This window comes from Hylobates moloch, unplaced genomic scaffold, assembly GCF_009828535.3.
Source record: "Hylobates moloch isolate HMO894 unplaced genomic scaffold, HMol_V3 SCAFFOLD_3, whole genome shotgun sequence".
Classification (NCBI taxonomy): domain Eukaryota; kingdom Metazoa; phylum Chordata; class Mammalia; order Primates; family Hylobatidae; genus Hylobates; species Hylobates moloch.
The window spans coordinates 68,180,595-68,198,137 of NW_026652278.1; the positions used below are offsets into that span (position 1 = coordinate 68,180,595).

The following is a 17,543-nucleotide window of genomic DNA, read 5'->3' on the forward strand; positions in this document are numbered from 1 at the left end:
CTAGCATTTTGGGAGGCCGAGGAGGGCAGATCACCTAAGGTCAGGAGTTCGAGACTAGCCCGACCAACATGGAGAAACCCTGTCTCTACTAAAAATACAAAAATTAGCCGGGCGTGGTGGCGCATGCCTGTAATCCCAGCTACTCGGGAGGATGAGGCAGAAGAATCACTTGAACCCGGGAGGCGGAGGTTGCAGTAAGCTGAGATCGCACCATTGCACTCCAGCCTGGGCAACAAGAATGAAACTCCGTCTCAAAAAAAAAAAAAAAAGAAAGAAAGAAAAAGAAATACCATACAGTAATGAAAATGAACTAGACCTACACATAACAATGTAGATGCTCTTATAAACATATTGCTAAGAAACACACACAAAATTTACATACAATGATTCCATTTACAATGAAGTCTCAAAAACAGATAATTTTAAAATTAGATTAAGAATAAATATATAGATAGTAAAACATCAGATAAAACAAGGAAATGGGCCAGGCGCGGTGGCTCACGCCTGTAATCCCAGCACTTTGTGGGCCGAGGCGGGTGGATCACAACGTCAAGAGTTTGAGACCAGCCTGGCCAACATGGTGAAATCCCGTCTCTACTAAAAATACAAAAATTAGCTGGGCATGGTGACGTACACCTGTAATCCCACCTACTTGGGAGGTTGCAGCAGGAGAATCACTTGAACCCGGGAGGCGGAGGTTGCAGTGAGCCGAGATCATGCCACTGCATTCCAGCCTGGGCGACACAGTGAGACTCTGTCAATAACAACAACAACAACAACAACAACAACAAGGAAATGACTACCACAAATATTAGGAAATCCCTGGGAGAAAAGAGATCTGATTGAGAAAAAAGGGAGGAGAATGTATATGGTACTGGCAATTTTCTTTTTTTGTTTTGTTTTGTTTTGTTTTGAGACAGAGTTTTGCTCTGTCACCCAGGCTGGAATGCAGTGGCACGATCCTGGCTCACTGCAACTTCTGCTTCCTGGGTTCAAGTGATTCTCATACCTCAGCCTCCTGAGTAGCTGGGATTACAAGCATGCACCACCACACCTGGCTAATTTTTTGTATTTTTAATAGAGATAGGGTTTCGCCATGTTGGCCAGGCTGGTCTTGAACTCCTTACCTCAGGTGATCCACCTGCCTCAGCCTCCCAAAGTGCTGAGATTACAGGCATGAGCCACCACATCCTGCTGGTACTGGCAATTTTCTATTTTGACTTGAAGAGTTATTGCAAGGGTGTTGACTTTGATTACTCGTTATACTGGATTTCTGTGGTTTTACACAAATGTCTTATATCATTTTTGTAAGATTTATTCATATTTACTGCATATACTTTGTTGCTATTATAAAATGCTTTTTAAATTGCATTTTCTGTTTGTTGCCAGCTATAGAAACAGTCCTGGGCTGGATGCAGTGGCTCACACCTGTAATCCCAGCACTTTCGGAGGCCGAGGCAGGTGGATCACCTAAGGTCAGGAGTTCGGGACCAGCCTGGCCAACATGGTGAAACCCCAGCTCTACTAAAAATACAAAAAATTAGCTGGGCGTGGTAGCAGGTGCCTGTAATCCCAGCTACTCGAGAGGCTGAGGCAGGAGAATCACTTGAACCTGGGAGGCAGAGGTTGCAGTGAGCTGAGATTGCGCCATTGCACTCCAGTCTGTGCAACAAGAGTGAAACTCCATCTCAAAGAAAAAAAGAAACAGAACTGAATGTTATGCCTTGATGCGACAACCCACTATACTCTCTCATTGCTGCTTCTGACTTATCAGTAGATTGAGTTTTTTTGTAACAGTCATATCATCTGCAAATAATGGCAACTTTGTTTGATCCTTTATAATCTTTATATCTTTGGTTTTCTTATTTACAATGACTAGAATCTAGTTCAATGATGAATTATATTATTTTCAATAAAAATATTTTTATTTTTTATTTTTTTAGAGACAGGATCTTGTTCTATCACCCTGGCTGGAGTGTAGCGGCACAATCATAGCTCACTTCAGTGTTGAACTCCTGGGCTCAAGTGATCCTCCCACTTCAGCCTCCAGAGTAGCTGAGTCTACAGGTATGTGTGACCATGTCCCACTAATTTTTTTTTCTTTGTAAAGATGGGGTCTTGCTATGTTGCCTAGGCTGGTCTCACATTGCTGGCTTCAAGCAATCCTCCCATCTTAGCCTCCCAAAGCACTGGGATTACAGGCATAGCCACTGCTCCCAGCCCTATAAAAGTAGTTTTAAAGTGGGGAACAAAAGAGACATCGTACAGGAGGACCCAGGTGCTGATGGCTCATTTCAAGTTTACTCCTTCATATGTTTATCATCCTTTCCCTTCTCTCAGAAAATGAAGCCCTCCATCCTGGATGAGGGAATAGCTCTTGAAAACTGGCTATTCTAACAATTTAAACTTCTTAACTACTAAAATCAAGTTCAGCTCATCCACACTTCCAAATTAGTCTATCTGCATTACAAGTCTATAATTTTCAAATCAAGTATACAATAATTAAAAGAATAGAAACAACGCCATCTAAAACGTGAAGTGTGTTCAAACTAGAGCCTAATTGTTTAACATCTATATAGCACTGAGGAACTGAAAAGCACTTAGGGGAAAAAAAATCAAACTTTTAATACACTCCCAACACAACAAATGAGGCAGTGTAGGAAAATAAATCTCTTGGTTAGATCAGGCAGTGATGTAATGAGGAAAGTACCAGAATTCTAACACATCCCCAGAGTTATGAAGACCCAAAATATAGCCTTTGATAAATACATCCCCATTTATCTATCCACCACAAGCAACTGTCTCTCTGAAAGAGTCTCAAAATACTTCCTCTGCCCAACAAATTGACAATTTCCCTTCTGTACTTGTGTGTCTCAGAGGGTAAATCTAGTGGTTGGTTTTCTTCATCTTTCTGGCTTATATAATGATACTGATTTATACTAAGTAACAGTTTGTCCCTCAGGAAAATGAAATATAACAAGAGTGTGGCAGCCAGTTCTCCAGAGTCCCACCCAGATCAATGAAGAGTATAGCACAGTCCCGACTAGTCAAAGGACTATCAGAGGTCATATAAGTGCTCTCATCCCTTCTTGGTACAGACAAGAGTTTCCAGTGTCAGAGAGTTCTTCTACTAGGGACTTCTCCAGGATTCACATTTCCCTAGTAAGTATCCCCAAACACGTTTTGTTTTTTTGTTTTTCTCTCCCTTTCTGAATGACTTTTTTTGTCGTTGTTGTTTTCTCCCTAGCATGGCTCTAATGCCATGAATCAGACTTCCTTTGGACTACTAACCACGGGACTGCTGTATTTCTTGTTTATCTAAAATTAGATACTTCATGTATCTTTCAGAAAATCAGATAAAATGCCCTTTGGATGGACCCCTGTCTAAATGGGCACAGTAAGAAATGTTATATTCAACTTGTAAAAGATTTGGTTTTATTAAAATTCATATTTGAACTCCCCAATAAACCAATAATTTATATTCTGTATTTTGTTACAAGTTATAATGGTTCCAGCTGGGCATGATGGCTCACGCCTGTAATCCTAGCACTTTGGGAGGCCGAGGCGGGCATCACCTGAAGTCAGTGAGACCCTGTCTCTACTAAAAATACAAAAATTAGCTGGGCGTGGTGGCAGGCTCCTGTAATCCCTGCTACTCGGGAGGTTGAGGCAGAAGAATCACTTGAACCAGGGAGGCAGAGGTTGCGGTGAGCCAAGACCGCGCCATTGCACTCCAGCCTGGGCAACAAGAGTGAAAATCCGTCTCAAAAAAAAAAAAAAAAAGAAAAAAGAAAAAAAAAAAATCTGCCTATCATGGGCTTAAAACTCTAAAGTGAGTTGGGTGTGGTGGCATGAGCCTGTAATCCCAGCCTACTCTTGAGCCCAGGATCTCTTGAGCCCAGGAGTTCAAGACTAGCCTGGGCAACATAGCAAGATTTCATCTCCCCCCCCAAAAAAAAAAAAAAACACCCTCCATAGTAATACTGGTCAAAAAAAATTTTGAGTCAGTTATTGCAAATAACTAATATAACTGGGAAAATCTCCTAAAGTTTTCAGTCACAATTCCTATTTCAGGATGTAAAAGCAACTATTATAAATTAAACATATAACGATCACATCCAAACATCCCTGTAATAAACCAAGAATTCAGACTTTATGAGACCAAAAATGACTGTGGAAGCTTACTCAGAAATCAGACAGACTCATCTATATAATCCATTATATATCTGGACTAAAAAACTATAGGGAAACTACATGTTGGAGAAACAGAGAAAGCAACAGAATTGGCCCTTTACACATCATAGCTCTTTCCCTTTAGCAACATACCTAAAATCTCTAAGTCAGAAATCTTTCACCTTAGGCCATCTTCTTTGCGCTAAAGAAATCTCTGGTTTCATTTTATTCAGAAATGAAAAACTTGGAAACAGGTGGGGAAGAAAAAAAAAACAGAAACGAAAAACTTAAAACTAAACAATACATGGGGTAGAGAACTGGTATAAAAGAATCATTTAAGTGTGGTAATGGGAAACTAGGGAATAGAAAAATTTTAGTACTGGCATTATTCTCTTTTCCTTTTTCTTTCTTTTTTCTTTTTTTTTTTTTTTTTTTGAGCCAGGGTCTCACTGTGCCGCCCAGGCTGGAGTGCAGTGGTGTGATCAGAACTGCAGCTTTTAACTTTTAAGCTCAAGCAATCCTCCCACCTTGACCTCCCAAAGGCTGGGATTACAGACACGTGCCACCTCACCCGTTGTACTGGCATTTATCAATAGGAAGAGTTTACTGCTAAATTTAGCTTTAACAAAATTAATTACGTTAAAAACACCTAGTTGCATCTTCTTTTAAAATGAAAATTTAGAATTAGCTTTTCAAATAAACACTCAAAGTAGAAGCAGGCTGGGCGCAATGGCTCACGCCTGTAATCCCAGCGCTTTAGGAGGCCGAGGCAGGCGGATCACCTGAAGTCAGGAGTTTGAGACCAGCCTGGCCAACACGGCGAAACCCCGTCTCTACTAAAAATACAAAAATTAATCAAGTATGGTGGCACGCGCCTATAATCCCAGCTACTCAGGAGGCTGAGACAGGAGAATTGCTTGAACCCAGGAGGCGGAGGTTGCAGTGAGCTGAGATCGCACCAGTGCACTCCAGACTGGGTGACAGTGAGACTCCATCTCAAAAAAAAAAAAGGGAGAAGCATACTTGCATAGTATTCTATCACATCAAACAGAGCTGCATAAGCAAAGAAGGTTCAGTAAAAGAGACTACCCAAGCCAAGTACTAATTCTTTGAAGCAAGCAAACCAATCATATCCATTTTTGCACTAAACCACAGGTAGATAATTCAGTAACAAATTCTTTGGCATCATCCTGATTAACCAAACCACCTTGATATTGACCATTTGGCCGCCCAATGGTAGTGAGAAGAAACTAATTGGAAGTACTTACCTTGAGGGCGCAAAAGATGCAGGAATCTCCCATGCACTTGTGAGTTGTAAGCTGCCTAAAGCTACGTCGGAAGATATCCAAGTGCCACAAAACCTGATGAGAAAAGGAAAATATTTCATTACTCTATAAAAAGCCACCATTTAATTTTAAAGTAAAGAGTTCAAGCAAACATAGGTAATGACTGCAGAAGATGTCTTTATTCCCAAAAGAAAACTTCATTCTAGTATATTAAAACAAATGTGAAAAAAGGTGAGGTATCTAACAAGAAAAATAAATGGTCACATTCTGGGAAAGATATTAATTTGAATGTAAAGTGAAGGTAATACAGTTAAAATATGACATGACATACATCAAATATGATCCTGAAGAGGAAATTTATGGGTTAAAGCTGAAGAATAAGGATTTATATTAATGATTCACACAAGAAAAGGCAGAATATTTTAAAACTTATATTAGAAATGTGAACCCTTCCTCCCTCCCTCTCTCCCTCCCTCCCTTCCTTTCTTTCTTTCTTTTCTTCCCTCTGTGGCCCAGGCTGGAGTCCACTCGGCTCACTGCCCACTCCCTGCCTCCGGCTCCCGTGATGCTCCTGCCCTGGCCTGCGGGCTGCCTGAGATTGCCGGCGCGCGCCACCACCCCTCCCTGGTTTTTCTCCTTTGGCTGGAGGCGCGGTTTCACCATGTCGGCCAGCCTGGTCTCCAGCTCCTGACCTCCAGTGGTCTGCCCGCCTCGGCCTCCCGAGGTGCTGGGACTGCAGACGGAGGCTCGCTCACTCGGTGCTCGGTGTTGCCCGGGCTGGAATGCGGTGGCGTGGTCTTGACTCGCTGCAGCCTCCGCCTCCCACTTGGCCTCCCAGGGTGCTGGGATTGCAGCCTCTGCCCGGCCACCCCGTCTGGGAAGTGAGGAGCGCCTCTGCCCGGCCGCCCCATCTGGGAAGAAGTGAGGAGCGCCTCTGCCCGGCCGCCCCCTGTGAGGTGAGAGGAGCCTCTGCCCGGCCACCCATCGTCTGGGATGTGAGGAGCGCCTCTGCCCGGCCGCCCCGTCCGGGAAGTGAGGAGCCTCTCTGCCCGGCCGCCACCCCATTTAGGAAGTGAGGAGCGTCTCTACCCGGCCGCCCCGTCTGGGAAGAAGTGAGGAGCGCCTCTGCCCGGCCGCCCAGTCTGGGAAGAAGTGAGGAGCGCCTCTACCCGGCCGCCCCGTCTGGGAAGTGAGGAGCGCCTCTGCCCGGCCGCCCCGTCTGGGAAGTGAGGAGCGCCTCTGCGCAGGCGCCCCGTCTGGGAAGTGAGGAGCGCCTCTGCCCGGCCGCCTCTTCTGGGATGTGAGGAGCGCCTCTGCCCGGCCGCCCCGTCTGGGAAGTGAGGAGCGCCTCTGCCCGGCCACCCCGTCTGGGAGGTCTACCACAGAGGCCAGAAGCAATGTGGGGGCTGGACATGGTGGCTCACGCCTGTAGTCCCAGTACTCTGGAAAGCCGAGGCGGGTTGATCACTTGAGGCTAGGAGTTCGAGACCAGCCTGGCCAACATGGCGAAACATATGAAAAATACAATTGACAAACCAACCAACCAACCAACCAAGCGACAACAAAACAGGTCTACCCTGGAGTCATACTCTAATTTTTTCTATTTTCCTCCCTTTCTGATCCTTTATTCCACTTTCTTTTTCTTCCTCTTCCTTCTCCTTTTTTGTCAAATAGAGGATTGAGTTATTATCATTGATCCATACAAAGTCCCTCTCTCATTTATTTTCTTTAATTCTCACCCCCCATTTCTATTCCCCGCCTTCCCATGTGCAACCTTCCTAATATGTTTGATATGCATCTTTTTGTTTGTATGTACTTTTAGAAAATGTTTATTGTTTTGTGTGCAAAAAAAAAATAAAAAATAAAAAATAAAATGATCAGAAAAAAAAAGAAATGTGAACTGTAGAAATGTGAGCTGTAGTGTGGAATTTTATCTTTGTTAGAACTCTCAATTTTCAGACATTTCTTAGAGAAGTGTGATCTCCTTAAGTCAATAGGGTAAAAAATAATGATTTTTATGCTTTTGTTGAAATGGGAAAAAAATATGATATTAACAGTGATAAATCATGTTATAGTATATACTCTTGATGTGATGTGTTGAGAATGGCACTATACTTTTGTGGTCTTCCTCCTCAAAACCTATTACCCTAGTCTAATCATGAGAAATGCATTAGACAAATTCCAATAGGGGAAGGGGGATATCCAAAAAAAATACTTGATCAGTACTCCTCAAAACTGTCAAAGATTATCAAAAACATAAACATTCTGAGAAAATGTCACAGCTAAGAGGAGCCTAAGAAGACATGACAAGTAAATCTAAATGTGGTATCCTGGATGAAATCTTGGGCCAGGAAAGGACACCAGGTAAAAACTAAGGAAATCTGAATAAACTGCAATTTTTAGTTAAAAAAGAAATGACGTAGTATATAGCATAATGCCTTAGGAAGCTCCCCCTTGCTAGGAAAACATTTAATGTCATAATATATGAAAAAGCATAATTTCTGGAGCCCCAGATGACAGCATACCTCTGGAGCTTCTTCTTACTTATATGTCTCAAGATACATACTCTAAAAGTTCTTTGAAACTGGCTATGCTCCCAAGTAAACAACATCTTTTTATAGCAAATGTAATAGGTTCAACTCATCCGTGGCAAACACAGCTTTGAAACCAAAAGTTAGAATATTAGCTCATAACAACAATTATTTTCAACATGGAACATGATTATAATAGGGACTCTAAAACCATCAATGCCTCAATCATTAAGTATGGATACAGAAATATGTATGTGTATATATATATTATGTATTGTATATGGCACTGGAAATTAGAATGGAAAATCATAAGTAGTAGTATTTCAACTGACAATATAAATAGACCACACAGAAAAAAACAATCACAAAAATGGGACTATGGCCAAGACACGGGTAAACAAACACATTTATATCAATGCCTTATTTTGCCTGCTTCTAAATCACAAAAGTATTATCAGGATAAAAGTAACTAAAAAAACTAATATGTGGCCAGGTGTGGTGGCTCATGCCTATAATCCCAGAACTTTGGGAGGACAACGCAGGAGGATCATTGGAGCCCAGGAGTTCAAGACCAGCCTAGGCAATTATAGTAAGACCCTCTCTCCACAAACAATTAAAAAAAAAAAATTAGCCACGTGTGGTAGCATGTGTCTGTAGTCCTAGCTACTAGGGAGGCTGAGGTGGGAGGACTGCTTGAGCCCAGGATGTTAAGGCTGCAGTGAGCTATGATTACACCAGTGCACTCTAGCCTTGGCAACAGAGTGAGACCTCTGGCTCCAAAAAAAAAGAAAGAAATGAAGAAAGAAAACTAATATGCATCATCCAGGACAAAAACCTAACCAACTCCACCTAACTACATGAAATTTGGGTAATAATTAGGGAAAGCACTTAAATTTTTTCTATAGGCTTACCAGCGCAGAATTTTTTTTTATTGTTTTCAAATAAAAACTTAAAAACTGAGAAAGAGGCTGGGCGCAGTGGCTCACGCCTGTAAGCCCAGCACTTTGGGAGGCCGAGGTGGGCAGATTACCTGAGGTCAGGAGTTCAAGACTAGTCCAGCCAACATGGCGAAACCCCATCTCTACTAAAAGTACAAAAATTAGCCCGGTGCAGTGGCGCACGGCCTGTAATCCCAGCTACTCAGGAGGCTAAGGCAGGAGAATCGCTTGAACCCAAGAGGCGGAGGTGGCAGTGAGCTGAGATCCCACCACTGCACTCCACCCTGGGCGACAGAGTGAGACTCTGTCTCAAAAATAAATAAATAAAAACTGAGAAAGAGCATGAAACTTTTATTACCTAGATAAGCTTGGCAACATTCTTGTATTATGAATGAGGAAACTCAGACACTATTACCTGTACAAAGTCACAAGACTAGTCTACAGAATGGCTAAAACTAGAACCCAGGTCTCCTCCTAATGCTCAAGACCACTGTTCTTTATACTAAATATCTTGTCTTCTCTCATAGCAACCCATTTTCTCATAACATCTGAGGAGTCAAGCTAATATTTTACCCAAGTATAATTATCTTGGGTGGCAAATTTCATTTACTTTTACACTGAAGAGCAGAAAAGAAGAGAAAGTAATTACTTGAAAGTTAGGCCAAGGGGGATGAACTTAACATGCTATGGGCGTGACTGGGCAGAGCAGACAGAAAGCTTTGGGATTCTAAGATCAGTCAAGTGGCAAGCAACAGTGAAAGTGAAAATGTAGGGTAGATAATCACCTTAAGGGAATTTACTTTCCCCTAGCTCTGTTCAAGTGTATCTGACTAGACACTAGTTATGAGCCAAAACAGGAGAGCTCAAAGGGAGGAGATAAGTTGGACAAAGACTAGACTCCATTCAATACATGGGCCAAAAGCCTGAATATTAAGAGACGAGATTAACATACCTGAAAGTCTTTGACTTTTGGAAAGAATTTTGCTTCTATACTAGAGAAAAGCAACAAGGATAACACACCTTGCTCCCAAAAGGAGAAACAGAAAACAGGCCAGACGCCTGTAATCCCAGCACTTTAGGAGGCTGAGGCAGGTGGATCACTTGAGGCTAGGAGTTCAAGACCAGCCTGCCCAACATGGTAAAACCCTGTCTCCACTAAAAATACAAAAATTAGCTGGGTGTGGTGATGCACACCTGTAATTCCACCTACTTGGGTGGCTGAGGCACGAGAATTGCTTGAACCTAAGAGGCAGAGGTTGCAGTGAGCTGAGATCACCCATGGTCACAGCTACTCAGGAGACTGAGGCAGTAGGATCACCTGAGCCCTGGAGGTCAAGGCTGCAGGAGCTGTGATTGGGCCACTATACTCCAGCCTGGGCAATAGAGTGAGATTGTCAAAAAAAAAAAAAGAAAAAGAAAAATAGGAACTGGTAGAGACTGTTCAGGAAAAAAAGTTGATAAATAGAAAGATAGGCCAGGCACAGTGGCTCATGCCTGTAATCCCAGCACTTCGGGAGGCCAAGGCAGGTGGATCACAAAGTCAGGAGTTCGAGACAAGCCTGGCCAATATGGTGAAACCCTGTCTCTACTAAAAACACACAAATTAGCCAGGTGTGGTGGTGGGTGCCTGTAGCCTTTAGTCCCAGCTACTCGGGAGGCTGAGGCAAGAGAATCACTTGAAACCGGGAGGTGGAGGTTGCAGTGAGCCAAGATCGCACCACTGCACTCCAGCCTGGGAGACAGAGCAAGACTCCGTCTGAAAGATCACCTGGTCCATTTACCTCCCTTTAGGCATGTAAATAATAGTAGTTACAGTTATTATTATTTCTCTTATCATTATTAATCCCTCTTTTTTACAAATGAGGTAATTGAGATTAAAAGAGATAAAGTGACCTGCCAAAGATCACACAGATAAATGTAAAAATTATCTCAGGTTACTAACCTCAAACAGAGACTATCAAGCATTTTATTTAAAAAGTTATCAAAAATACAGCATCAGCAATTAAAAGTCAAAGTTCACCAAAAATAAAGAAATTACCCTTACCTGCAGGGCACTGTTGAGGAAGCAGCTGTTTTGCCCTGGCTCATTGCTGAGGCCTTTGCTGGGGGCTATGGAGGTTGAGCTTCGAGGTGCAAACATCCCTTGTACACTACCACGACCCCCTGAAAAATAATTTCTCTTCCAAGACATTATTGTTCACATTTAGCCTGGAAAAAAAAAAAAAAAAAAAAAAAAGGAGAAGGATTTGTGCCTTTTTGGCAGGAATTTCTGTCTGTTAAAGTTCTAAAAGGAAAGGGAATCCAGAATTTAGTCAATTTATTTTGGAAGATTTTGAGTTTACCACCTTCCAAATATCTGTGTAGTCAAGGGACTCAGGTATCCTCCTAGATCAAGATGACAGAGCCCTCCCTCACTTGTTCCAAACAATCTCCAAAATGTAACATGGCACAGGACTAATGCAAACAGAGAAATCCTTAAGTATTGCTTCCTCCTATTTTTCTTGAACAGCCTCCATAAAGTCCTGGTGAAGTGGATGTAATTCTCAACTCCAACAGCATCCAGGATCAGGGTAAGATGTGTTCTTCAGGCTTTTTGATAATGCTTCTTATGGACTGAAGATTTTTCCAACTGGAAGGAGAGGCAGACAGATAAGCAAGAATCCAACATAATCCTCCTCGCCCTCTATTGCCTTGTCTCATCATCCTCTGAAGCAAAAACTCAAATTCTGAGCAACTGCAAAAGGTTCCACAAAGCCAAGAAGAAGCCTGTTTGAATCATCTGAGGTTTTTGTTGATGTTCTTGCTGCTTCTTTTTAATGTGCCCCAAACTTCTATTGTCCCATCCAGATCTTCAGCAAGTCTCTCCTCTTTCTTCTGGGACTAGAATAGCCAGCTGTGTCAGAGAGCTTTAACAGAAATAAAAAAAAAATCAAAAGCTTGCGTCACTTAATGACTCTACTGGCTTTGGACTGTTCTGCCAAGATCAACGTTGCCTCACCTCTCACTATAAACTTGAAACCTTGGCAAACAATGCCAAAAAAAAAGAAAAAAAGAAAAAAAGAGAGAGAGACACCCAAACTAAAGAGATGGAAAAAAAGGCAAGAACAGCTTTACTTTCAGGGGAAAAATTCTCTGAAATTTTCTTGAAGCAGAAGAAAGTTGATCTGGATAGAAATAAAAACCAAATACAAACTTTCCAGTATCAGGCTAACACAAAACAAATCACCAAGTAAGCACACACAAACTAGGAACTGAAACAGTTTCTTTTGGACATTGTGAATAAAGCACTTTTTAAAAGGTGTTTTCCATAAGCATGCTTATGAAAACCTGCTTAAAGGTGGGAAGGCCATGTTAGCAGTCTAAGATCTGTTCTGAGTAAAGATGTTCCATCCAGAGAAACACTGATGGTGAGTAAACCACATGTCCTTAACATGCAGTCCAAGAGAACTAAATCTTCTCCTGCCCTGTTTGTTTGTTTGATTTTTGCCAGAGGATCAGAGAGATAATTTGGGTTACAAATCACTTAATCTCCAGATTATATCCAAGGGCTCACGATCAGAGGCAATCCATTGACCAACTTTAGTTTTCAACTAATTAAAATGCCAGTGAGGCAACAGAGAGTAATGCCAAAGCAAGTATGTTCCCTGGAAGGAAATCACCACATCTCCAGCTTTAAGTTTTCCTATAAGGCTGCCATGTCCATCTGCATAAGGAAAAATTTTTAAATGTTAAGTGTTAAATTTGCCAAGATCAACAATTCCTCATTCTCCCTTCCTTCTCACCATCATATGCACCACCTAAAAACGCAAAAATGCTTTAACATCTTAATCATTCTCTGGGAGATCACCTAGCATTGTCTACAGCATGTCCAATGGAAAAACTGAGGTACAGGAATATTAAATGGTTGCATAAGACTGTTCCTTCCCTTCTGTAAATTCCCAGACTATTTATAATCTACATGTCACAATTAAAGTATTTGATTATACAGTCTACTGTCACTATTTTTATTACTCTCTGTTTTATATCGTATCTGTCATAATATGACTACATGAAATGAAATAGTAACTACAGTCAGGTATGTGCTAAACATGATACTTATGTCCTTTATTTAATATTCACAACAGTCCTATCAGATAGCTATTAATAGTTCCATTTTACAGAAAAGTAAAGAGAGGCTTAAAGACATTAACTTGCCCAATTCAACACTGGTAAGTGGCAGAGCTAGAAATGTTTGACTATTAAACTATGAATCAATTATATATTTTATTATTCTATTCCAAAAGCTCCTATTACAGTGCTAGTCATAAGGAGGCAGTCAATAAATACTGCCTGATGATTAACATGACACCAGAAAAGAACCCATATCTCCTACACAGACTATAAGACCCTCATCTTTCTACACACACCCTCATACACACCCCACTCAAGGCCACTAAGCAACTTCCAGCAAGCCATGCAGCATTCCTTCAGCTCAACTGCTGCAAAGGAATGACAAGTACCAAGCCTCCACTTTGCTCACAGCCAAAAGGACTTGGCAGGCAGGTGGGGTTTCCAATATCCACATTAGGAGCTAACTGAAACTCGGCCTGCCCTATGACACACACTCCTGAGTACAGGGAGCAAAAGGAGAAAAATGCAGTAGCAGAGAAAAGATTCTCAGGCTCTGAATGGCAGTATTATGTAGGGTAAAGCAGTAAGTTCTCAGACCTGTTCTAGATGTGTCACCAACTAGAAGTGAGAGCATAAAGGACCAGACAAGAGAGGCAGTAATAAGTGGTCCAGAGAAATACTAACACCAAAAACATTTCACTTAAATTGTAGCTATAGCATTAAACAACGTAATCCTTCACCAATGCCATTTACTGAAGATATGTGAGGAGGGGAATTATAGTTTTAGCTGTATGGCTCTCACTACCTAGTTTTGCTTTTTGGTTTTTTTGTTGTTTTGTTTTTTGTTTTTTGTTTTTTTGAGGCAGAATCTCACTCTGTCACCCAGGCTGGAGTGCAGTCGCGCGATATTGGCTCACTGCAGCCTCTACCTCTTAGGTTCAAGCAATTCTCCTGCCTCAGCCTCCCCAGTAGCTGGGATTACAGGCATGTGCCACTATGCCCGGCTAATTTTTGTATTTTTAGTAGAGACAGGGCTTCACAAGGGGCGGTCTCAAACCCCTGACCTCAGGTGATCCACCTGCTTCGGCTTCCCAAAGTGCTGGGATTACAGGCGTGAGCCACCGCACCCAGCCAGTCAATTGATTTTTGATGAAAGTACCAAGGCAATTGAATTGAGAAATGACAATCTTTTCAACAAATGATGTTGGAACAATTGGGACACCCACATGCAAAAAACTGAACCTTGAGTCCATACCTTACGTCTTATACAAAAATAATTCAATAGATCACAGTCCTAAACAAAAGACCTAAAACTATAAAATCTAAAAGGCAGGAGAAAATTTTTTATAACCTTTGGTTGGGCAAAGATTCCTTTTTTTTTTTTTTTGAGACAGTCTCCCTCTGTCGCCCAGGTTGGAGTGCGGTGGCATGGTCTCAGCTCACTGTAACCTCCACTTCCCCAGTTCAAGTGATTCTCCTTCCTCAGCCCCATCACCCTCACCCCCAACCCCCTTCCCCCAGTAGCTGGCATTACAGGCATGCGCCACCATGCCCAGCTAATTTTTGTATTTTTAGTACAGATGGGGTTTCACCATGTTGGCCAGACTGGACTTGAACTCCTGACCTCAAATGATCCACCCTCCTCGGCCTCCCACAGCACTGGGATTACAGGTGTGAGCCACTGCATCCGGACAAAGATTCCTTAGATACAACAAAAGCATAATGTATAAAAGGAAAAAATTATAGAATTGAACTTCATCATAAGAACGTCTGCTCTTTGGCAGACACTGTTAAGAGAATGAAAAGATTAGCCAAAGATTAAAAGAAAATATTTGCAAGTCACATAATAGATAAATGACTTAGATCTAAAATATATAGAATCCTCAAAACTTAGTAAGAAAAACTACCCAATTTTGGCCAGGCGCGGTGGCTCATGCCTGTAATCCCGGCACTTTTGGAGGCTGAAGCAGGTGGATCACTTGAGGTCAGGAGTTCAAAACCAACCTGGCCAACATGGTGAAACCCCATCTCTATTAAAATTACAAACAAATTAGCTGGGTGTGGTGGCAGACATCTGTAATCTCAGCTACTTGGGAGGCTGAGGCAGGAGAATCGCTTGAACCCAGGAGGTGGAGGCTGCAGTGAGCTGCGATTGCACCACTGCACTCCAGCCTGGATGACACAGCAAGACTCCATCTCAAAAAAAAAAAAAAAACTACCCAATTTTGTTTAATGGGCAAAAGATTTGAACATTTCACCAAACAAGATATACAAATAGTAAATAAGCACATGGAAAGATGTTCAACATTATTACCCATTAGGGAAATGGAAATTAAAACTACACTATACACCTATTAGAATAGTTAAAAACAAAAACAAAAAAAAATTTTAAACCTGACAACAGCAAGTGCCGATGAGGAATCAGAGTAACTGGAACTCTCCTACATTGCTTATAGAAATGCAAAACAGGCCAGGTGCAGTAGCTCATGCCTGTAATCCCAGCACTTTGGGAGGCTGAGGCTGGTGGATCACCTCGGGTCAGGAGTTCAAGACCAGCCTGGCCAACATAGTGAAACCCTGTCTCTACTAAAAATACAAAAATTAGCCGATGGCAGGCACCTATAATCCCAGCTCCTAGGGGGCACTGAGGCAGGAGAATTGCTTGAAACCAGGAGGTGGACATTGCAGTGAGCCAAGATCAAGCCACTGCACTCCAACCTAGGCAAAAAACAAGACCCCATTTCAAAAAAAAAAAAAAAAGAAAAGAAAAAGAAATGCAAAATGACACAGTTGGCAGTTACTTCTAAACTTAAATATATAGTCATGAGCTGCATAACAATGTTTCAGTCAAGAAGAGACCGCATATACAATGGTAGTCCCATAAAATTATGGGATTATGGGACTTACCTTATTTTTACTGTAACTTTTCTATGTTTAGATATGTTTAGGGACACAACTATTACTATTGTGTTACAATTGCCTATTTCATTTATTTATTTATTTATTTATTTATTTATTTATTTATTTATTTATTTATTTTTGAGATAGAGTTTCGCTCTTGTTGCCCAGGCTGGAGTGCAATGGTGTGATCTTGGCTCACTGCAACCTCTGCCTCCTGGGCTCAAGTGATTCTCCTGCCTCAGCCTCCCAAGTAGCTGGGATTACAGGCACGCACCATCACCCTCAGCTACTTTTTGTATTTTTGTATTTAGTAGAGATGGGGTTTCACCATGTTGACCAGGCTGGTCTCCAACTCCTGACTTCAGGTGATCCTCCCACCTCAGCCTCCCAAAGTGCTGGGATTACAGGCCTGAGCTACCATGCCTGGTACCTATTATATTTAGTACAGTAACATACTATACAGGTTTGTAGCATAGCAGCAGTAGGCTATATCATGTAGTCTAGGTGTGTAGTAGGCTATATCATCTAAGTTTATGCAAATACACTTAAATGATATTCACGCAATGACAAAACCACCTAACAACACATTTCTCAGAACACATCCCTGTTGTTAAGCAAAACGTGGCTGGACTTTTGCCGTACTTTTACCTACTAATCCTACTCCTAGGTATTTTACCATAAAGAAATAAAAAATTGGGCTGGGCATGGTAGCTCGTGCCTAAAATCCCAGTATTTGAGGACAAGGCTGGTGGATCGCTTGAGGCCTGGAGTTCGAGGTGAGCCTGGGCAACATGATAAACTTCTAAGAAAGAAAAAGCCAAAATTGGGACGGAAGCATGTCATCTTATTACATATTTCCTTCTGTAACACAGTTACTAAGTTATATGTCCCACTGTTCCCAATCTGAAAACACTAGCCTCCTGTGGGTAAGCCAAAAACCTTTCCATGTATGAAATGATGGAAAACAGTGGGTCTCAACCTTTTTGCAGTGCCTCACATCCAGAGGCAGATTTACCAAGCCACTGAAACTTAAGCTTCAGGACTCTTTCTCTTGCACAGATTCTCAAGGCCCAATATCTCATTTTCTGTTTCAAAAAATATTTTCCTTAAAGGAGGCCCTCTGAATTGTACAAGCTTCAAGTGTCAGAGAATCTAAGTCTGCCCCATCTACATTACATAAACGGGGCTTTTATAGTATATGTTACTTGAGAAAATACATAATTCAAAAAGCTACTTTGAATTCAGTAATACTAATAAATTTGTATTTTATTAATCAAAGAAACATCTAATGTTATTCACTGTATAAAATTTGTTTGAACTAAATAGATCTAAATATAATATTTGGTCCACATTTGGATTTTGGATTCTTGTGCTCACAGCAAGTAACTCCACAGTCGACAGGGTGAAATTGAAAAGATCATTACAGATTAAGGTTGCCAGAACTAAAGGCATACCTCTAGAAGCTGGTGACCTTTAGAAAAAAAACACTTTCTCTATATTAGTGAAATACAGAGAATGATTCCTTCACAAGTATACACAGTACAGCTTAATGTGCTACCATTTTTCTCAGGCCAAAGTAATAAACCAGGCTCCAGCTGCAGCCA

At 41.6% G+C, this 17,543-nt stretch overlaps 1 protein-coding gene across 35 annotated transcripts in view; it reads right to left on the reverse strand.

The window, feature by feature from the left end:
* The window catches only part of USP54 (ubiquitin specific peptidase 54), a 136,461-nt gene that overhangs the window by 72,493 nt on the left and 46,425 nt on the right, over positions 1–17,543 (reverse strand). For 6 of the 35 annotated variants that reach the window (XM_058436362.1, XM_058436363.1, XM_058436366.1 and 3 more), the window contains exons 2-3: positions 10,973–11,834; positions 5,442–5,534 (exon numbers count right to left, since the gene is read on the reverse strand). In XM_058436362.1, the coding sequence (XP_058292345.1) occupies positions 5,442–5,534; positions 10,973–11,119 (240 nt within the window). In that variant the 5' untranslated portion in view covers positions 11,120–11,834. Of the gene's footprint in view, positions 1–5,441; positions 5,535–10,972; positions 13,259–17,543 lie in introns of those variants that run through there. The other 29 variants (XM_058436376.1, XM_058436375.1, XM_058436369.1 and 26 more) reach the window with 13 other exon arrangements.